This window comes from Schistocerca americana, chromosome 1 (assembly GCF_021461395.2).
Source record: "Schistocerca americana isolate TAMUIC-IGC-003095 chromosome 1, iqSchAmer2.1, whole genome shotgun sequence".
Taxonomy (NCBI): domain Eukaryota; kingdom Metazoa; phylum Arthropoda; class Insecta; order Orthoptera; family Acrididae; genus Schistocerca; species Schistocerca americana.
In genome coordinates this window covers 222,450,742-222,467,161 of record NC_060119.1, presented here as the reverse complement: position 1 = coordinate 222,467,161, position 16,420 = coordinate 222,450,742, and the positions used below count along the sequence as shown (strand labels likewise).

The following is a 16,420-nucleotide window of genomic DNA, read 5'->3' as shown; positions in this document are numbered from 1 at the left end:
TGTGGCCAGTAGTGTGTGTAATTTGCACCAAATGCAAAATCATCGCGACACCTGGTCTTCGTTGCAAACTTTTTCGAATTTCGCGCAGTGTCAAATATCACTGTAACTATGACCGTTAACGAAATGATGGACAGATCATAATGAATCAGTAATATAAAACTACAAGCAAACCCAAAATGAATTTTTTAAGCGAATAGTTCCTGTAATAATCTTTTGAGAAAGATGCAGGGCGTGCGCCTGGATTCTGACATCGTCGACTGGCCTGGTGGCAGACAATGTTGGCACCCCTTTCCGAGCAAACGAATGAACTCGTCCACCGCGTTGGACGAAAATCGGTCGCTGCCCATCCGCCACCGTATCCTGTGCGGACTGTACACTATGGCAGTATCTATAAAAACTGGAGGATATTTGGAAGTAATTGATATCGTGAGAAAACCAAAGACGAGAGATCTTAAAAACGGATTACTTTCACAGGAGAGTGTAAGTGGATAGCTCTCTTCGTTATCATCAATCGTTCCCACCTCCGTGACAGGGCCTTCCATATTCGTACGCAATGTCCGCAGCGTTTCGTGCAATGCTTCCGCTTCGGCGGAACTGCACAGCTGCAGCTACAGTATAGTTCCGGGGCAGTGCGAGATCTGACATGCGATACTGCAGCCAGCCACCTGATACGAGCCGCCTCGATCTCGAGAGTGGTCGCTGGCAGGGCCGCACACAGTCTGGGCTACCGTGGCATTGCCATGGGGTCCCGAGGACGGGGTGCCTAAATCGCTCGAAAAAGAAAAATTAAGATAAAAAATACTAAAATTGACCAGGCAAATAATATCTTTCCCTTATTAAAATATTTTTGCGTCCGCTGCTTCGCTAGCGTACACTGTAAGGTCTGCACAGATTTTTATGTTGTGCACAAATTGCACGTCTAACTTTTCACACTAATTACGGCTTTAGAATCATGGAGTTTCCCGAATGTACTTCTGACCAAAAAGCGATTCTGGCAGCTATTGTCGGAGGCTTCGTTAATCCTGTCTTTTGAATTCTTGTGGTGATGTTTCCATAAAGACTTTCATGCCCTGACACACATTTCTTTAGAAGTCAAATACCAAATTTCATAAACCTTTAAATGTGTTTAAATTTTTTTCGTTTCCTATGTCATCCTCTGGGTTAAATTTAAAAAACTCGTGTTTTTATTTCTAACAAAGAATCTAAATCAAATTTTCAGAGCCGGCCGCGGTGGCCGTGCGGTTCTAGGCGCTTCACTCCGGAACCGTGAGACTGCTACGGTCGCAGATTCGAATCCTGTCTCGGGCATGGATGTGTGTGATGTCCTTACGTTAGTTAGGCTTAAGTAGTTGTAAGTTCTAGGGGACTGATGACCTCAGATGTGCTCAGAGCCATTTGAACCATTTAAAATTTTCAGAGATTTAGTTCTAAAAAGACTTCCATAATGAAATCATACCTTAAAAAAAATTCATCCCCTATTTCACCCCCTGGGAGCTGAATTTTCAAAAACACTGGATCACGTATTTTTATTTCTAACAGAGAAAATGCAGCTTTAAAATATGCTGTAGTAGTCCTTTAATAAAGATTTATTTTCAAAATAAACTTTCACCCACTCATTCACTCCCATACGGGTTAAATTTCCAAACAATGTTAAAAACACTTATTGCTTCATTTCTAACCGAGAAACAAAACACCAGATTTCGTAGTTCTAGCTTCAAAATTACCTCAATAGCGACATGTCTTCAAAAAGTCTTCCATCCCCAGTGTCACCCTCTTAGGGGTGGATGCGAAAAATTCCTTCTTAAATGATGCCCACAGTATCTATGTTTAATGCGCCAAAGGACTCATAAACGAAACGAACGTAACGCAGAGAGTTAAAGATCACAAAAAATGTTATATGTAATTAAATCTGAAATTATTTAAATTTATTGACTCGTTAAATGAAGATACTCTTTGCACACGTTATTGAAAGCTAAGTTGGCAGCGACAGGAAACAAGTGACTGTGGTGAACGATTAAAAAGGTGTCAGTTCTTGGGGCACACATTCCGTGGGAAGTCACGCACGAAAGATACTGCTGCAAATTACTTATGACCGAAATGAACACAACATTAAACAATGACGACTACAGTGTAGTAATAATACGATGTCATTTGATCGCCAAAGTTGCCAGCGAGAAGAATCAACATAGTAGCAGCTCGAATTCCAGCAACTTCTACCGATTCGGTAATAGGAAGACGAGATGGACTACATTGGGATTGATGAGAATTGCAGTGGCACAAAGACGAAAGCTAACCCATATCATTTAATTATACATCAGCAGAGGCAAAAAATTCAAATAATCTTTAGAACTTACTACAGAAATGTATTATTTCGTATTATGTGTGCATGGAAAACGTGTGTTTCAAGACAACACCGTGATACACTCGATTTGCCGAGCGATGGCTAACGAGCGAATAGAGAGATCAGTTCACATGGAAGCTTCTCGTAGTGAGTGTATAATTTCTAGTGTTCTGATTTTCCCAAAATTACAAGATCTAGAAAATTCATACTCCTCGAAGGTTATCTGCCTCAGACAAACGTTGATATACAGACTGGATGACTAATACAGATTACCATTAAATATACATAGACGTGAGAATTTGTTATGCGTCCACAGAAACGTATAGTCGATTTGAAGCCTGAGTTTTGTGCGCCACATTTTGGCTGAACTCAGATGTATATTGATGACTTACCTTTTGCTCTGTGGTTGTTCCGTATTTGACGGTTTTCTTAAAATTTTGCTAACGGGAGACGAATACATTCATGCTGATGAACTGTCGCTCTCAAAACTGATGCTGAGCAACGGCGTTGGGAACTTGAGAGAGATCCGTGTAGTGTTGAGGACTGCGTCACCTGGGGACAAGTTGTTGAATCTCAAGGAAATACGCAGAAAGCAATCACTGCAAAATTAAGGAAACAATCCAGCGACAATAGTAGGAGCGTAACGGCACTGGGGCGACCAGCACACGAGGATAAAGTGCTGCTTGAATTATAAAAAGAACTGGCCAGGTGAGAGTAGAATTTTCGCACTGAGGGTTCTGTGCGAGCTGTTTATGTAAACAGTTCATCCATTCAGGGAATCGAGGTTCACTACGATTTTTGACTGTTATCGACAATGACACTGGCAAGATATTAGTCTCAGGAATTCCAAGACTTCAGAGAATGTTGTAATTTTAAATTTGAAGCCTCATGAAAAAGAAAAATAAATAATTTTTTTTTCTTGTAACTACAAATTAAAATTTTTCTAATTTTTTTTCCTGTACTTACAAAGTGAAACCGTGCTTCTTGCCAAATTTCATGATTCTAGACGAACGGTTTTGATGAATGAATTTGCAAACATCAAAATATGCGGCACAAACGACCGGATATTTGATTGCTTTGACTTAGAAGCTTCACATTTCTACATCGCCAGGGACCATAGACCTCAATATGTGACATAAATTTCAACACGATACACTCACCTGTTCCTCAGAAAAAGGGTTTTGAACAGCGAGACAGACAGATGGACAACTTGTTGTTCTAGTCTTCAGTCCAAAGACTGGTTTGATGCATCTCTCCGCTACTCTATCCTGTGCGAGCCTCTTTATTTCTGAATAACGGCTGAAACCTACATCCTGCTGAATCTGCTTACTGGATTCATCTCCTCGTTTCCCCCTACGATTTTTACCCCCCCTTCCCACCAGTACTTAATTCATGATCCTTGAATGTGTCCTATCAACCGACCCGTTATTTTGGTTAAGTTGTGTCACAAACTTCTTGTCTCCGAAATTTTATCCAGTACCTCCTCATTAGTTATGTGACCTACCCACCTCATCTTAACCATTCTCTGTCGCAAAACATTTGAAAAAAACTTTTATTCTCTCTTTGTCTAAACTGTTTATCATCTGTGTTTCACTTCCATACATGGCTACATTCCAGGCAAATACCTTCATAAAAGACTTCCTAATACTTAAATCTAGCCGGCCCGTGTGGCCGAGCAGTTCTAGGCGCTACAGTCTGGAACCGTGCGACCGCTACAGTCGCAGGTTCGAATCTTGCCTCGGGCATGGATGTGTGTGATGTCCTTAGGTTAGTTAGGTTTAAGTAGTTCTAAGTTCTAGGGGTGTTATGACCTCAGAACTTAAGTCCCATAGTGCTCAGAGCCATTTGAACCATTTGAACTTAACCTGTATTCAATGTTAGCAAATTTATCTTCTTCAGAAATGCTTTTCTTGCCATTGCCATTCTACAGCCACCGTCGGTTATTTTGCTAACCAAAAAGCAAAATTCCTCTACTACTTTAAATGTCTCACTTCCTAATCTAATTCCCTCGGCATTTGACTACATTCCATAATTCCTTGTTTTGTCTGCTCTTTCAGATCCCTTGCTGTCTCTGTCAGAACTAAAACGCCATCGGCAAATCTCAAAGTTTTTATTTGTTCTCCTTGAACTTTAATTCCTACTCCAAATCTGTCTCTGGTTTCATTTACGGACAACCAAGTGATCCTATTGCGGTTAGGTTTTTACCGATTGTGGTATTTGGGGGGGGATTAAGTACGAAGGGAAAATGGAAAATTTGGTAAAATTTCACAATCAGGAGAAAGATTGTTTTGAAAATCGTTCAGTTGTAAAAATAAGCTGTCGCAGATCAAAGATCAGTCTGTATTAGAATATAACAATGAGTTAATTGAGTATACCCAACGAAAGGGACTAAATGTGAGTGTTTCGGCTAAAGCTAAGTCGGAGAATCAGTCGTAAGTGGCGTATAGAATGGTTTGCAAAAGCGAATCAACTTGCAATTTAAATTTATTCCTTAAAGGTGCTGTAGAGACTGAAAGACTAACCAAGAAAATGGCCTGTGTTTTGAAACGGTTGAGAACATGTACAGATTTTTTTTTGCTAGCAGCACTCTTTGGTGGTATGGTTTTTCTTGTTCCCTGAGTTGATCTAAGATAACATACAATCCAATGTGTTAGGCTGGCAGATAGAAACCATCTTTACACTTAAGAGATTCATTAACGTTCTTAAGGCTCTGACAAACAATTTTTAAGAATAAGAAATATAATAAACAAAGTGTGGCAATAGGTCTTTAAACATGGCCTTCTCCTTTTGGAGATTCGATGTAAACCATTAGAAAGAAGTAATACAACACCTAAGGCCTTGCAGTCCGAGATTATGGACATTTGCAGCTGCATATGGCTTTTTTCAGGAATGGCTTTGACAGAAACAAAGATGGAAAATTGGGGTTTAACGCCCCACTGTCGACAAGATCATTAGAAACATGTGTCAACTTGGATAGGAAAAGGATGGGTTAAGGAAATCGCCTGTGTGGTTTCCAAAGCACTATCTCAGAAGTTACCTCACACCCAATTTTGGTGGAAATCTCAGAAGATCCCAATCTGGATGGATGGATGGATGGATGGATGGATGGATGGATGGATATATATATATATATATTCCAATTGCTGTCATCTGGGATGTGAAACCAGTGTCTTACCACTGCGACATACCACTCGGTTGCTCTCAGAAGAGACTAGCATCGAAGGATAGTGCAAAAAAGTACTTGACCAGGCTGCCAACATCTGTGAAAGATGCAAATTGCTTAACCAAGTAATTAAAGCAGTAGAGAAGCACTTTGACGAGCTTTGTGAGGATTAGCTGACAGAGCACGTAATGCGATGTAAATTACTAGTAACACTTATTTGCAAAAACACTGAAGAGCCAAAGAAACTGGTACACCTGCCCAATATCATATAGGGCTCTTGCGAGCACGCAGAAGTGCCACAACGTGACGTGGCATGGATTTGACTAATGTCTGAAGTAGTGCTGGAGGGAATTGACACATTGAATCCTGTCCATAAATTCGTAAGAGTACGAAGTGGTGGAGATCTCTTCTGAATAGCACTTTGTAAGGCATCCCAGATATGCTCAATAATGTTCATGTCTGGGGAGTTTGGTGGCTAGTAGAAGTGTTTAAAGTGAGAAGAGTGTTCTGGAGCCACTTTGTACCAATTCTGGATGTGTGGAGTATCAAATTGTCCTGCTGGAATTGCCAAAGTCCGTCAGAATTTGCAATGGACACAAATTGACGCAGGTGATACAGACGGGATGCTACAAAGTGTCACCTATCAGAATTGTCTAGACGTGTCAGGGGTCCCATATGAATCCAACTGCACACGCCCCAAACCAGTACAGAGCCTTAACCAGCTTGAACAGTCACCTGGTGACATGCAGGGTCCATGGATCATGAGGTTGTTTCCATGCTCAACACAATTTGAAATGAGACTCGTCCGAACAGACAACATGGTCCCAGTCATAAACAGTCCAATGTCAAGTGTTGACAGACCCAGGCGAAGCATAAATCTTTGTGTTGTGCAGTCATCAAGGGTTCACAAGTTGGCCTTCACCTCTGAAAGCTCATATCGATGATGTTTTGTTGAATGATTCATACACTGACACTTGTTGATGGCCCAGCATTGAAATCTGCAGTAGTTTGCGGAAGGGTTCCACTTCTGTCAAGTTGAATAATTCTCTTCAGTCGTTGTTGGTCCCTTCTTGCAGGATCTTTTTCCATCTGCAGAGATGTCGGAGATTTGATGTTTTACTGGTTTCCTGATATTAACGGTACACTCGTGAAATGGTCGTATGGGAAACTCCCCAATTCATCGCTATCTTGGAGGTGCTGTGTCCCATCGTTCATGCGCTGACTGTAAACTCGCTCAAATCTTGACAACCTGCCATTGTAGTAGCAGTAACCTATTTAACAACTGCGACTCTTTTTCTTTTCCATTAATACACGCTCACCTGGAAATAGATTGGGTAGAAAGTTGAATGAAGGGTAGCGGTTTGAAGGGCAAAGGGAAAAAGTGCCAAGGCAAGAGCCAAGGGAAAAAAAAACCTCTGTGATAGTTGGGTTGAATTGTAAGAGCAGTAGTGGTTTTCTTGCTGTCTGTGACAGGTCATGCAAGCATAGGCTTTGTTAGTAATTCGTGTAATGGGTATTATGCAAACGGATACCTTCAACATTGTGCAGTAGTGTTATTCGGCGACTGTTGTTCGGTGCCGGTGTTGGCTTCTCTGTCAGTGTCGGCAAACCTGTAGCAGTTAGGTTCATTGTCGTTTAGTGTCTGATAGGTCACATATATCAGATTCACAGTGTAGGGTAGTGTTGGTGGTTTGTTTGTGTGTTAGTGTGTGAGCTTGTCTGTTTTCCTGCTGTAGCCTGTTTGACTGAACATGTCAGCTGTTATTAAAGCCAACAATGTTGCTGATATGCAGGGGCTTGCCTATGTTGTCGCTTGTGGGTGTATGTTAGCTTGCCATAGGTAGTTATGCCCTAGCTAGTAGAGTCTGTGCCAGACATAGTCGTCTTATATAGGCATTGTCGACCGCAATGTCGTATTCTGCCATTTATGTATCTCTGTATGTGAATACGCATGCCTATACCAGTGTCTTTGGCGCTTCGGTGTAAATACCTGGTTTTAAGGAATCAAGTATGTTATCCACTCATACGTAGCAATATAAACTTCTCTCGTATCTGCCACCTGTGTTGAAGTTTTTAAAAATGAAGTACTAAAGTTTTCTTGCCAGCTTTATTTAAAGCCATCTTGATGTCTTTAACAGGATCTATGGCTGAGCATTCTTTTTCCAAGCTAAAAATATTTTTTAAAAAGTTATTCACATTCACCAGTGAGTCAGGAATGGTTGTCTAGTTTGGAAACACTCTCTGTAGGATAAATGTGCTGTGAATGATTACAGGCTTGTTTAAAGTATACCATATGTCTCTATAAAACATGCTCTGAAAACTAACTCCTCTTTCAATGTAGAAACCACAAATGTTCTTCAGCCCGCTAGATGATATCTTGTAGAGATCGTGCAAATAAAATTATGGAAGACTGATTTGCACTCGGGCGCAGAAGCATTCAAGTTATGTAAAAAAAATGAAAGAGCACTGACATTTATTTTTTATAAAATAATGGTCCATTTTGCACCTACAAGAATGAAGGAAAGCCCATTTAAGTAATGTAAGAATTTGGATCATTAAGCAAATATTGTTTATTGGCTGTTTGCTGTTTTACATGGACCCTGAAACTTAAGTACTTCTTCGAAACCATCTATTCAGTATTGCTTTGTCTTCCAATACTGCATTAGATATTATTTGACTTTCTGTGACATTAATCAGGTTTTTAATTAATTAGTTTTTTGTGGTTTTTTTCTGAACATAAGGTAGCCATACTAGGTAAATAATGATTATCGTAAGAAGTAACTCGATTTGTATTTAATCACAATGTACCTTGGATAGTGTGAAGTATGTGTTATGTGCAATGATGTAATGCCAAATAGCTGTTTCACATAAGGATAAAGTGGGGAAACACTGTCAATGTTACGTTTTGCTTCAACAAAGTATTTAAAATAAAATAGTGCATTTTAAATTTTTCTTTCGTATACCATAATTTTGGTTTATGTCTGTGCTGACAGGCTTTCATGACTGTACTTATGGCCCTGATTGAGGAATGAGTGGTTTTGTGACAAGATGATCTACTGGGATCCACTTGAGTTATGGTACTGAGAAGTTTCCGTTGTAGCTTTACTTCCCAAAGCAAAAAGTCAATTCATACTTTACAGAAAACATTTCACTGAAAAAAGAGGAAAAAAAATTAAACTGAGAAGGTAAATGGAACATTAAAAAAGTTGGACTCAGATGTTAAATAGAGCATTAGCAGTTTGATTGGCTTTATCGTCAGTAGAACTGATGTACAATTTTTGAAGTAATTGTAAGAATGAAGGGAAAGGCAGGTAATATACAATATGTAAAAAGAGCCAAGAGGAAACCAATGCCTGGATTTAAAGTGAGTAAGGAAGGGTGCAGTCTTTTTTCTCTTCTGTTCGACCTGTACTTCAAAGAAGCAGTGACAGAAAGAAAAGAAAGGTTGGGGACTAGAATTAAAATTAAAGATGAGATAATATCAGTGATAAGGTTACCTATAGCATTGCTGTCATCAGTGAAAACAAGGAAGAATTACAGAAACTGTTGAATGTAATCAGCAATTTGCCAAGCACAGAGTAGGAATTGACATTAAAGGAAAGAAAGAAAATAATGATAAGTAGCACAAATGAGATATGTGTCACCTTCAACATTAGAATTGGACCTTGAAGTAGGCTAAGCAAGAGGACATTTTCTGCCTGGACTGTTACTAAATGTATTTACTCAACATGATCACGTCTGTCTGTTTATTATGCCAGTCTCAAGTGATAAGTGTAATACACTCTGTTCTCAAAATATTGACAAAATGATTTTCAAAAGATCAATAACAGCCCAGGGGGAGAAATATTGCCCCAAATAATTGCAAGACTGAATGCAAGTAAACATAGTGGAGAAATTCTAGTCATAGACTAGCATTGATACTTAATGTATTCATTTATTTGTTTGCAATATTCAAAGTTCTATCTTCCCCTACAGTTTTTACCCTCTACAGCTCCCTCTGATAGCATGAATGTTAGTCCTTGTTGTCTTGACACTCGTCATATCTCCTGTCCCTTCTTCTCATGTTTTTCACATATTCCTTTCACAGCCAACCCATGAATCACTTCCAATCATGAATCACTGTCCTAAATCATAATAAATTAAGTCCATAAATTCCAGTATATTGTGCTTCACTAGTTAATGTCCTTTCTCTGTACATACGAACCGTAACTTCCCGTCTCAGACATTCCCACTGTATTTCTGAGTGTAGAATTGTCAGCAAAATAGCTGTAAACAAAGAACTACCACCTAAAGGTTCATACAGAGAGACGAGTAGTAATGACTGAAATCTTCAAATACCAAATGAAGCACAGGAATGTCTCGTTACAGTGTTTGAAAATGTACTATTCAAATGAGTAGAGGCCTGCCTATGTTCAGTGCACCATCCACATTGAGACATTTCACAGATTTGGTCCATATATTTCACCTCTCACAAATATGGTTTCTACATTCAAGAATTTGTCAAATGAAACATTCTCAGAAACACTCCTACAAACTCGCCCATACCATACTATTGTGGAGCCTCAAATAGCCATTAATGATCATATACTAAAATAAAGAGACTATATTTAGACTTAAAAAATGTTCACTAGAATAATTTCTTAGGAGGCTTGGTTTGGCATGTATTGAACTTGGAACAATCTCTCCTTGCATTGACGTGAAGACTAAGCCAGCCTCTTTAGCAGAATTTTTCTGCTGTCCTGTGGAAATATATTCTGTGATAATACAGCTAACGGAAATGTTGTGCGAAGCATACAACACACTCACTTAAAAGTTACTGCTTAGTGGGACTAAGAAAAATTGAAATGCAGTTTATGGAGTAACAATATGAGATAAAAATATGATATCTGCATAGATCTTACCTTATAATCTTGGTCCAGAATTAGGCTCTGTTCCAGTACAAATGATTTGAACAGGCTGCCAGCAGGCATTAACAAAGAAATATGTCTCCATCACCTCTTATCATGGCATATTTCAAGTTAATGTCAGTACCATTGAGCCTTTATTGCCATAAAGGCATCTGGAAGGCACTACTTGGATTTACATGGCCATGTCAAGTAAATTGTTTTTTCTGTAGTAAAGAATACGTAACATAAACGAGTAATATGCGCAGTAATTCCTTTCCATTTGCTGTAAGAAGCGAACTAAGACTTCATTCAATGAAATTTTTTTAGACAGTGGTTGTTACCCAAGGCACTACATTTGAAATTAACAAATGGTGAAAACACTTGAGAGTTGTAAGAGAATAAACACCCTCAATAATTTGAGAGTAGTGTTCATAGGAATATAAACTTTCAGGTTTTAATATGAATTCAATTTCAGTTGTATGTGCCTGTTGAATACTTCCAGTTGTTGCATGTGAATGAATTTAACATATTGTGAAGAGCATAATGTGGTATTATGAATATTGTGTAAATACTATATGTGCATGTCCACATTTTTTACATTCATGTTTCTCATGTTCTAGGTCAGAAGGAGGTAGCAATCGAGCTGTACAAGAAGGGCATATCTGAGTTGGAGAAAGGGATAGCAGTAGACTGTCTTGGAGGGAAAGGTGAAGTGTGGGAACGAGCACAGAGACTTCATGAAAAAATGAAGACCAACTTGGCTATGGCCAAAGATCGTCTTGATTTCCTGGGTATGTTTACAAACAAATGTTATTTTATATATATAACTGTGAAGTGACAAGTATTCAGTCCTCCTTAAGAATTGTGTGACATATACTGTTCCTGTCCATAGTGGAGTCTTTAAATGTAGTGTTCATTTAAAATTTTGAAAGCGTTGTTATGTAAAACTACTGTTTTCTCATTATCAGTGATTTCTATAACACAGCAGTGAGAAAATAAACAAACTCACTAAAATGATTTTTTGTTGTTGTCTTTGTCAAATTTCGGCACCAAAAGGACTTATTTTTGATGTTGTTTAGCCTTGCCAGTCCTGGACCAGTTTTGATTTGCCTTGTCCGCTTTGTGATATCCATATTTTGTTATATCTGTTCACCCATAATATTTAACTATTTGTTTCATGAAGTTCATCTTTTTAAATTGACAGTATAACATGTTTGTATTATTGTCTCCTGGTTGCTTCTTAGTTTGAACGGTTTCTCCCTGAATATCACTTGCAGAATTTTCATAAAATTTCTTTGTTCTCTGTTCCTTAAACTGATGTTGAACAGAAAGCCAGATGTGAAAATGACCTTTATGCACTACATTTTACTTACAATTTTTGTATCTAAGTTATTTTTTTGTCCCCAACCCTCACCCTTTTCTTTAAGTTGCCTCTCTGGAATAATTTCATAGGCTATTTACATTGTTTATCCTATAATATGATTTTACCGTGTGTGTGTGTGGGGGGGGGGGGGGGGGGGTGCACCTTTTGTTGTAGGCATTGGAATGTCTCATTTTAAAATTTTAAGTAAATCCCAGTGACCAAAGGTTTGTGCAGTTTCTTTTAACAGAGCAGTCTGTACAGGAAACTTAGCCAAACTGGGCTATCAGGAGTAATCTGTGAATATTTTATTGACCATCTAAATTTTCTTTCATGTTTGAAGCTGCAACCAAGCTATCAATCCATGTTTCCAGTGGCATACATTCCTGATGGAGGCTGTAAGCATTAGTATCATGCCACATTCCCTGTTGTTTGCTGAATGAACTAGTGTCATGCCATCGCTATGCTGGATTGGCCAGCCACACGTGTCCATAGGTCACCCATAGGAGGCATGAGGGGGGGGGGGGTCACATGTTGGTTACTGCTGGCCATGCTTCAGGGAGTAGAGGACAGTTTAGTCATTTTAGAAAGTGACTAAACCTAAGCAGTCCAGCTTTCAGACCAGGCAGACACATCATCGCCATCTCCTCCTGTTTCTACTCTCCTTGATTGGCCACCAAGTTGCTCAAACCACCTACTCTTCTTCTTCATTTATTCAGCTACCACCAAGATGGCAGATGCCTCCAAATTCTGGCCTCGACAAACCCTTACATAAGCCATAATATCAGAATAGGATCAAAGTTTACTCGGGCTAAATTTCTTACGCCTGTGCAATTGGGTGTAACGATAATTTTTACAAAGAGTTTAATTTCATCGACTGACACTACCTATCTTTGTAATAGTGGAAAAACATATCTCGGAGATCAATTAATGTAAATTTAAGAGTGCAAGACATTTCTAGTCAAGTAAGGGAACTTAGGCATCGACATGGTGGCATTTTGCTGGTACAGTGTAACCAATTTTTACTTGCCTTCACATTCTCTTAAACACATAAAAACAATTATTCAAGTGTTTGTATGTATTTATTGCTACAGTGTGGTACTACACGACTCAAATGGACCGTTTTAGTGGGTATTTAAATTATTTGAATTTCATTTCTGTTTTTATAAAAGGATACTGAAATTTAAGAAGGAAAAAGCATGTGTTGAGCATAAAATAACATAATTAACGATTTAAGATGATTTCCAGAACAGTCAAATAAATGAGTCAGCTTATTTCATTTAATTAGAGTATCTTAGTATACTTCTGTCTTCATAATGTTTTATTTCTTTCCTTGTTTCTTCATAATCCTCAGAGTTGTTTGTGATTTTTGGTTAGGAAGTTAGGTTTGTTTCTTCAAATTCTTCAGGCAGTAAACTGTGTTAACTCTGTGGAAGTTAGTGTGTTTCTTTTTGAGAACCCCCTACATTTTTCTCCCCATACTGAAACAAAATTTTCAGTTTTTATTGTTTCTTTTCCCCCTCATAGTCGAGATCTTGACTTAAAAAGAAATTGTAGAGTTTGTTTGGAAATGTAATTATTATATATTTTTAGTAGTCTGTAGACCACTCTGTTTGCAAGAGAGATCCTTTGCAAATGTGTAAATATATATTTATAAACAAAAAAGATAATTTTAAGTTAATATATGCTATAATGTCTGTATTTTCAGTTACACTCTCCAAAGTACCTCTGTACAGAGTACTCAGATGTGTGGAAAGGGAGGCTGTCAATTTAAAATCAAATTGTGAGATTGTCTGCATCACTATTCAGACTCGTCAACATTGTAGGTTCCTTTTCTTTCCCCCATCCCAACCTTTCCCTCATCCATCCAAAATTACATTACTCCTATGTATGTCAGCTCCTGCATACCGTTGTTGTTGTTGTTGTTGTGGTGGTATTCAGTCCTGAGACTGGTTTGATGCACATGCTGCATGCCCTCGGGAAAAATTACGGCTGTAGTTTCCCCTTGCTTTCAGCCGTTCGCAGTACCAGCACAGCAAGGCCGTTTTGGTTAGCGTTACAAGGCCAAATCAGTCAATCATCCAGACTGTTGCCCCTGCAACTACTGAAAAAGCTGCTGCCCCTCTTCAGGAACCACACATTTGTCTGGCCTCTCAACAGATCCCCCTCTGTTGTGGTTGCACCTACAGTACGGCCATCTGTATCGCTGAGACACTCAAGCCTCCCCACCAACGGCAAGGTCCATGGTTCGTGGGGCATACCGTCTGTTAGTTTATTTAAAAATGATTTTCTAGTACATGGAAAGATTTGGGTATAATAGTTCAGGGGATACTACTACAGTATGATAGAAATGATGACAATGACAACAACAAAGTTACTTATTGTACAGCTACTTCTCACTCTGTGCACCAGCAAATTGTAACTTCTGTCGTCACATTTAGTTTTTGTCTCGGATGACCTACCAGCATTCTGCTACTCACTATAAATAGTGTTTATAATTTAATAATATGTCTGACAGTTTTTGCTGCTCACTTATTTTCAGCATCTAACCATGTAGTTGTCTTACAGTTACAGGCAACATAGCAAATATATATGGAATTTTGTTGTGAATACATTAAGTGACGATACATTATTACAGTGTATACTGTTATATATAAATTTTTTAAATTGTTCACCATTGAATTAATATTGTCACTGGTACAATTAATATGCATAAAAAAGGCATGAATTATTTTCATTACGAAATAAGTCAATGTTTGGCATACCTGTATGTTCTAGAAGAAGAAGATGAGAATTATGACCACCCTGCAAGTTGGTGCACTACAAGAAAGGTCAAGTATGGGCAGTTGTGTAACATATCATTGGGTGTTGCCCATAGGGCTCTGTTTAGTTTAGGAAATGACCATATAGATTAGTATAGTAAGTGGAATAGCTGATGATTTTTCAGGCATAACAACATTTCAACTGCTTAGTGATTAGTTTGCATAAGTGATGGTGTTTCAAGCTTGCTAGTTTAATACTTGCTTTTGTTGTTCATACTTTCCCCATTCCTGACATGCAATACACAGAGAATATGGTGTTTCAGTTAAGTTATAATCAGTTAATAATGTTTTAATCTGTGTTATAATATTTCTTTCAGAATGTTATGATGAAATGCATTTTTATACTCTTTATAGAGGTAAGTAGGTGACATTTGTAAAGCAATTGGATACTGTACAATTTTCAAAGAATTTAGCAGTTTTCTAGAAAGCCATGTTATTTTAGTCTCAATCCAGTTAGCTTATACCACACAATGCAAGTTTCAGTGATAAATCGGGATGCATGGAACAGCATGCATACCTAATATGTTAAAAAACGCGACGTATAAAAATGCAATTTTCTGGTGCTCATACCTCGGGTTCTGTTGGTGATAAGAAAGTAGGGTCATATGTTTTGGGTAGCCCTTGGGCTAGGGACCATTTGTATAACCAACAGAAGGATCATCTTTGTGTAACTACCCTACATCACAGTGCAAAGTATGAATATTGTACACTTCCCCTAGGTATGTTTTTGCCTTCACCAGCGGGCAGAAAACACAGCCGACAAGTCCAACAAGATTGCTGTGCAGCAGATGGCCAAATTTTTTGTGATATATTCTTGAGAGCCCAGCCTCGAACAATTTTGAAAATTTTCTTTATATCTCTACCCATTTCCAAGATAAAGAGGTTCAAATTTACCCTACTTGTACATATAAAATATTCGTCTAAAACCCAGTGTTGGGCAAAAATGTAGCTACAGACTGATGTAGCACAGAGAAATCATCCGGGAACCCCATGCTGTAGTATGAAGCACATACGTATTGTTTTGTTGTTGTTGTTGTTGTTGTTGTTTTAGCATATAAAATCCAGTCTGAGAATAAAATTGATTTTCAGTGATTTCAATTTCACATATATAAACTGCTAAATTTTAGTGATCAATGCAGTTTTTTTCATTATGAGTTACCTGCCTATCTGGAGCAAGGAAAATAAGGGAACCACCAAAAAATGCTCCTATCGAGCACAAAAATGTGAATATGTTCCTGTTTATTAAAAAAAACCTCGACTGAAAAGCGGGGGTGCCAGCTGCCTCATTGTACCTACCTCAACACATTTAAAAATTTGCCCAAAAATTTTGGCATGCAAACATATTCACACTTTTTTATGCCAAGAGAGTGGCAGTGGCAAAGAGACAGGAATTTAATAGATACTGGAATATAGTAGACAATGGTTGTTTTATAGAAAGAATGAAGGAGACAATGAAAGTGTGAGAAAAAGTGATGGACACAACAGCGGTGGAGCATAGTTCACAGTGAGAGAACAATGCTAGGAAAAAAGAGAGAGAGAGAGAGAGAGAGAGAGAGAGAGAGAGAGAGAGAGAGAAACACTGCCAGGGGGAGGGAAGAAAGTGGAAGTTGAAGTGGGTGAAGCAAGTGAAAATAAGATACAGAGTAGAGAAACCAGCATTGGGAAGAACGAATGAGATAGGAGTAAGAGAGAACAAGAGGGAGATAGTGAGAGATAGTAGAACAGATGTAGGGGACTGGGGCTATGACGTGGGAGACAGTTACAGAGATATATAGAGAGATAAGACAATGAGTTCAGCTGAATGAGTAAATGAGAAGGGCAATTGGGAGTGGATGGGTATGGGAGACT

The 16,420-nt window shown here is 38.5% G+C and overlaps 1 protein-coding gene across 1 annotated transcript in view; it reads left to right on the top strand.

Moving 5' to 3' along the window:
* LOC124609284 (spastin) overlaps window positions 1–16,420 on the top strand; it is a 464,925-nt gene that overhangs the window by 383,505 nt on the left and 65,000 nt on the right. The window contains exon 2 of the mRNA XM_047140064.1: window positions 11,011–11,181. Within this exon, the coding sequence (XP_046996020.1) occupies window positions 11,011–11,181 (171 nt within the window). The remainder of the gene's footprint in view (window positions 1–11,010; window positions 11,182–16,420) is intronic.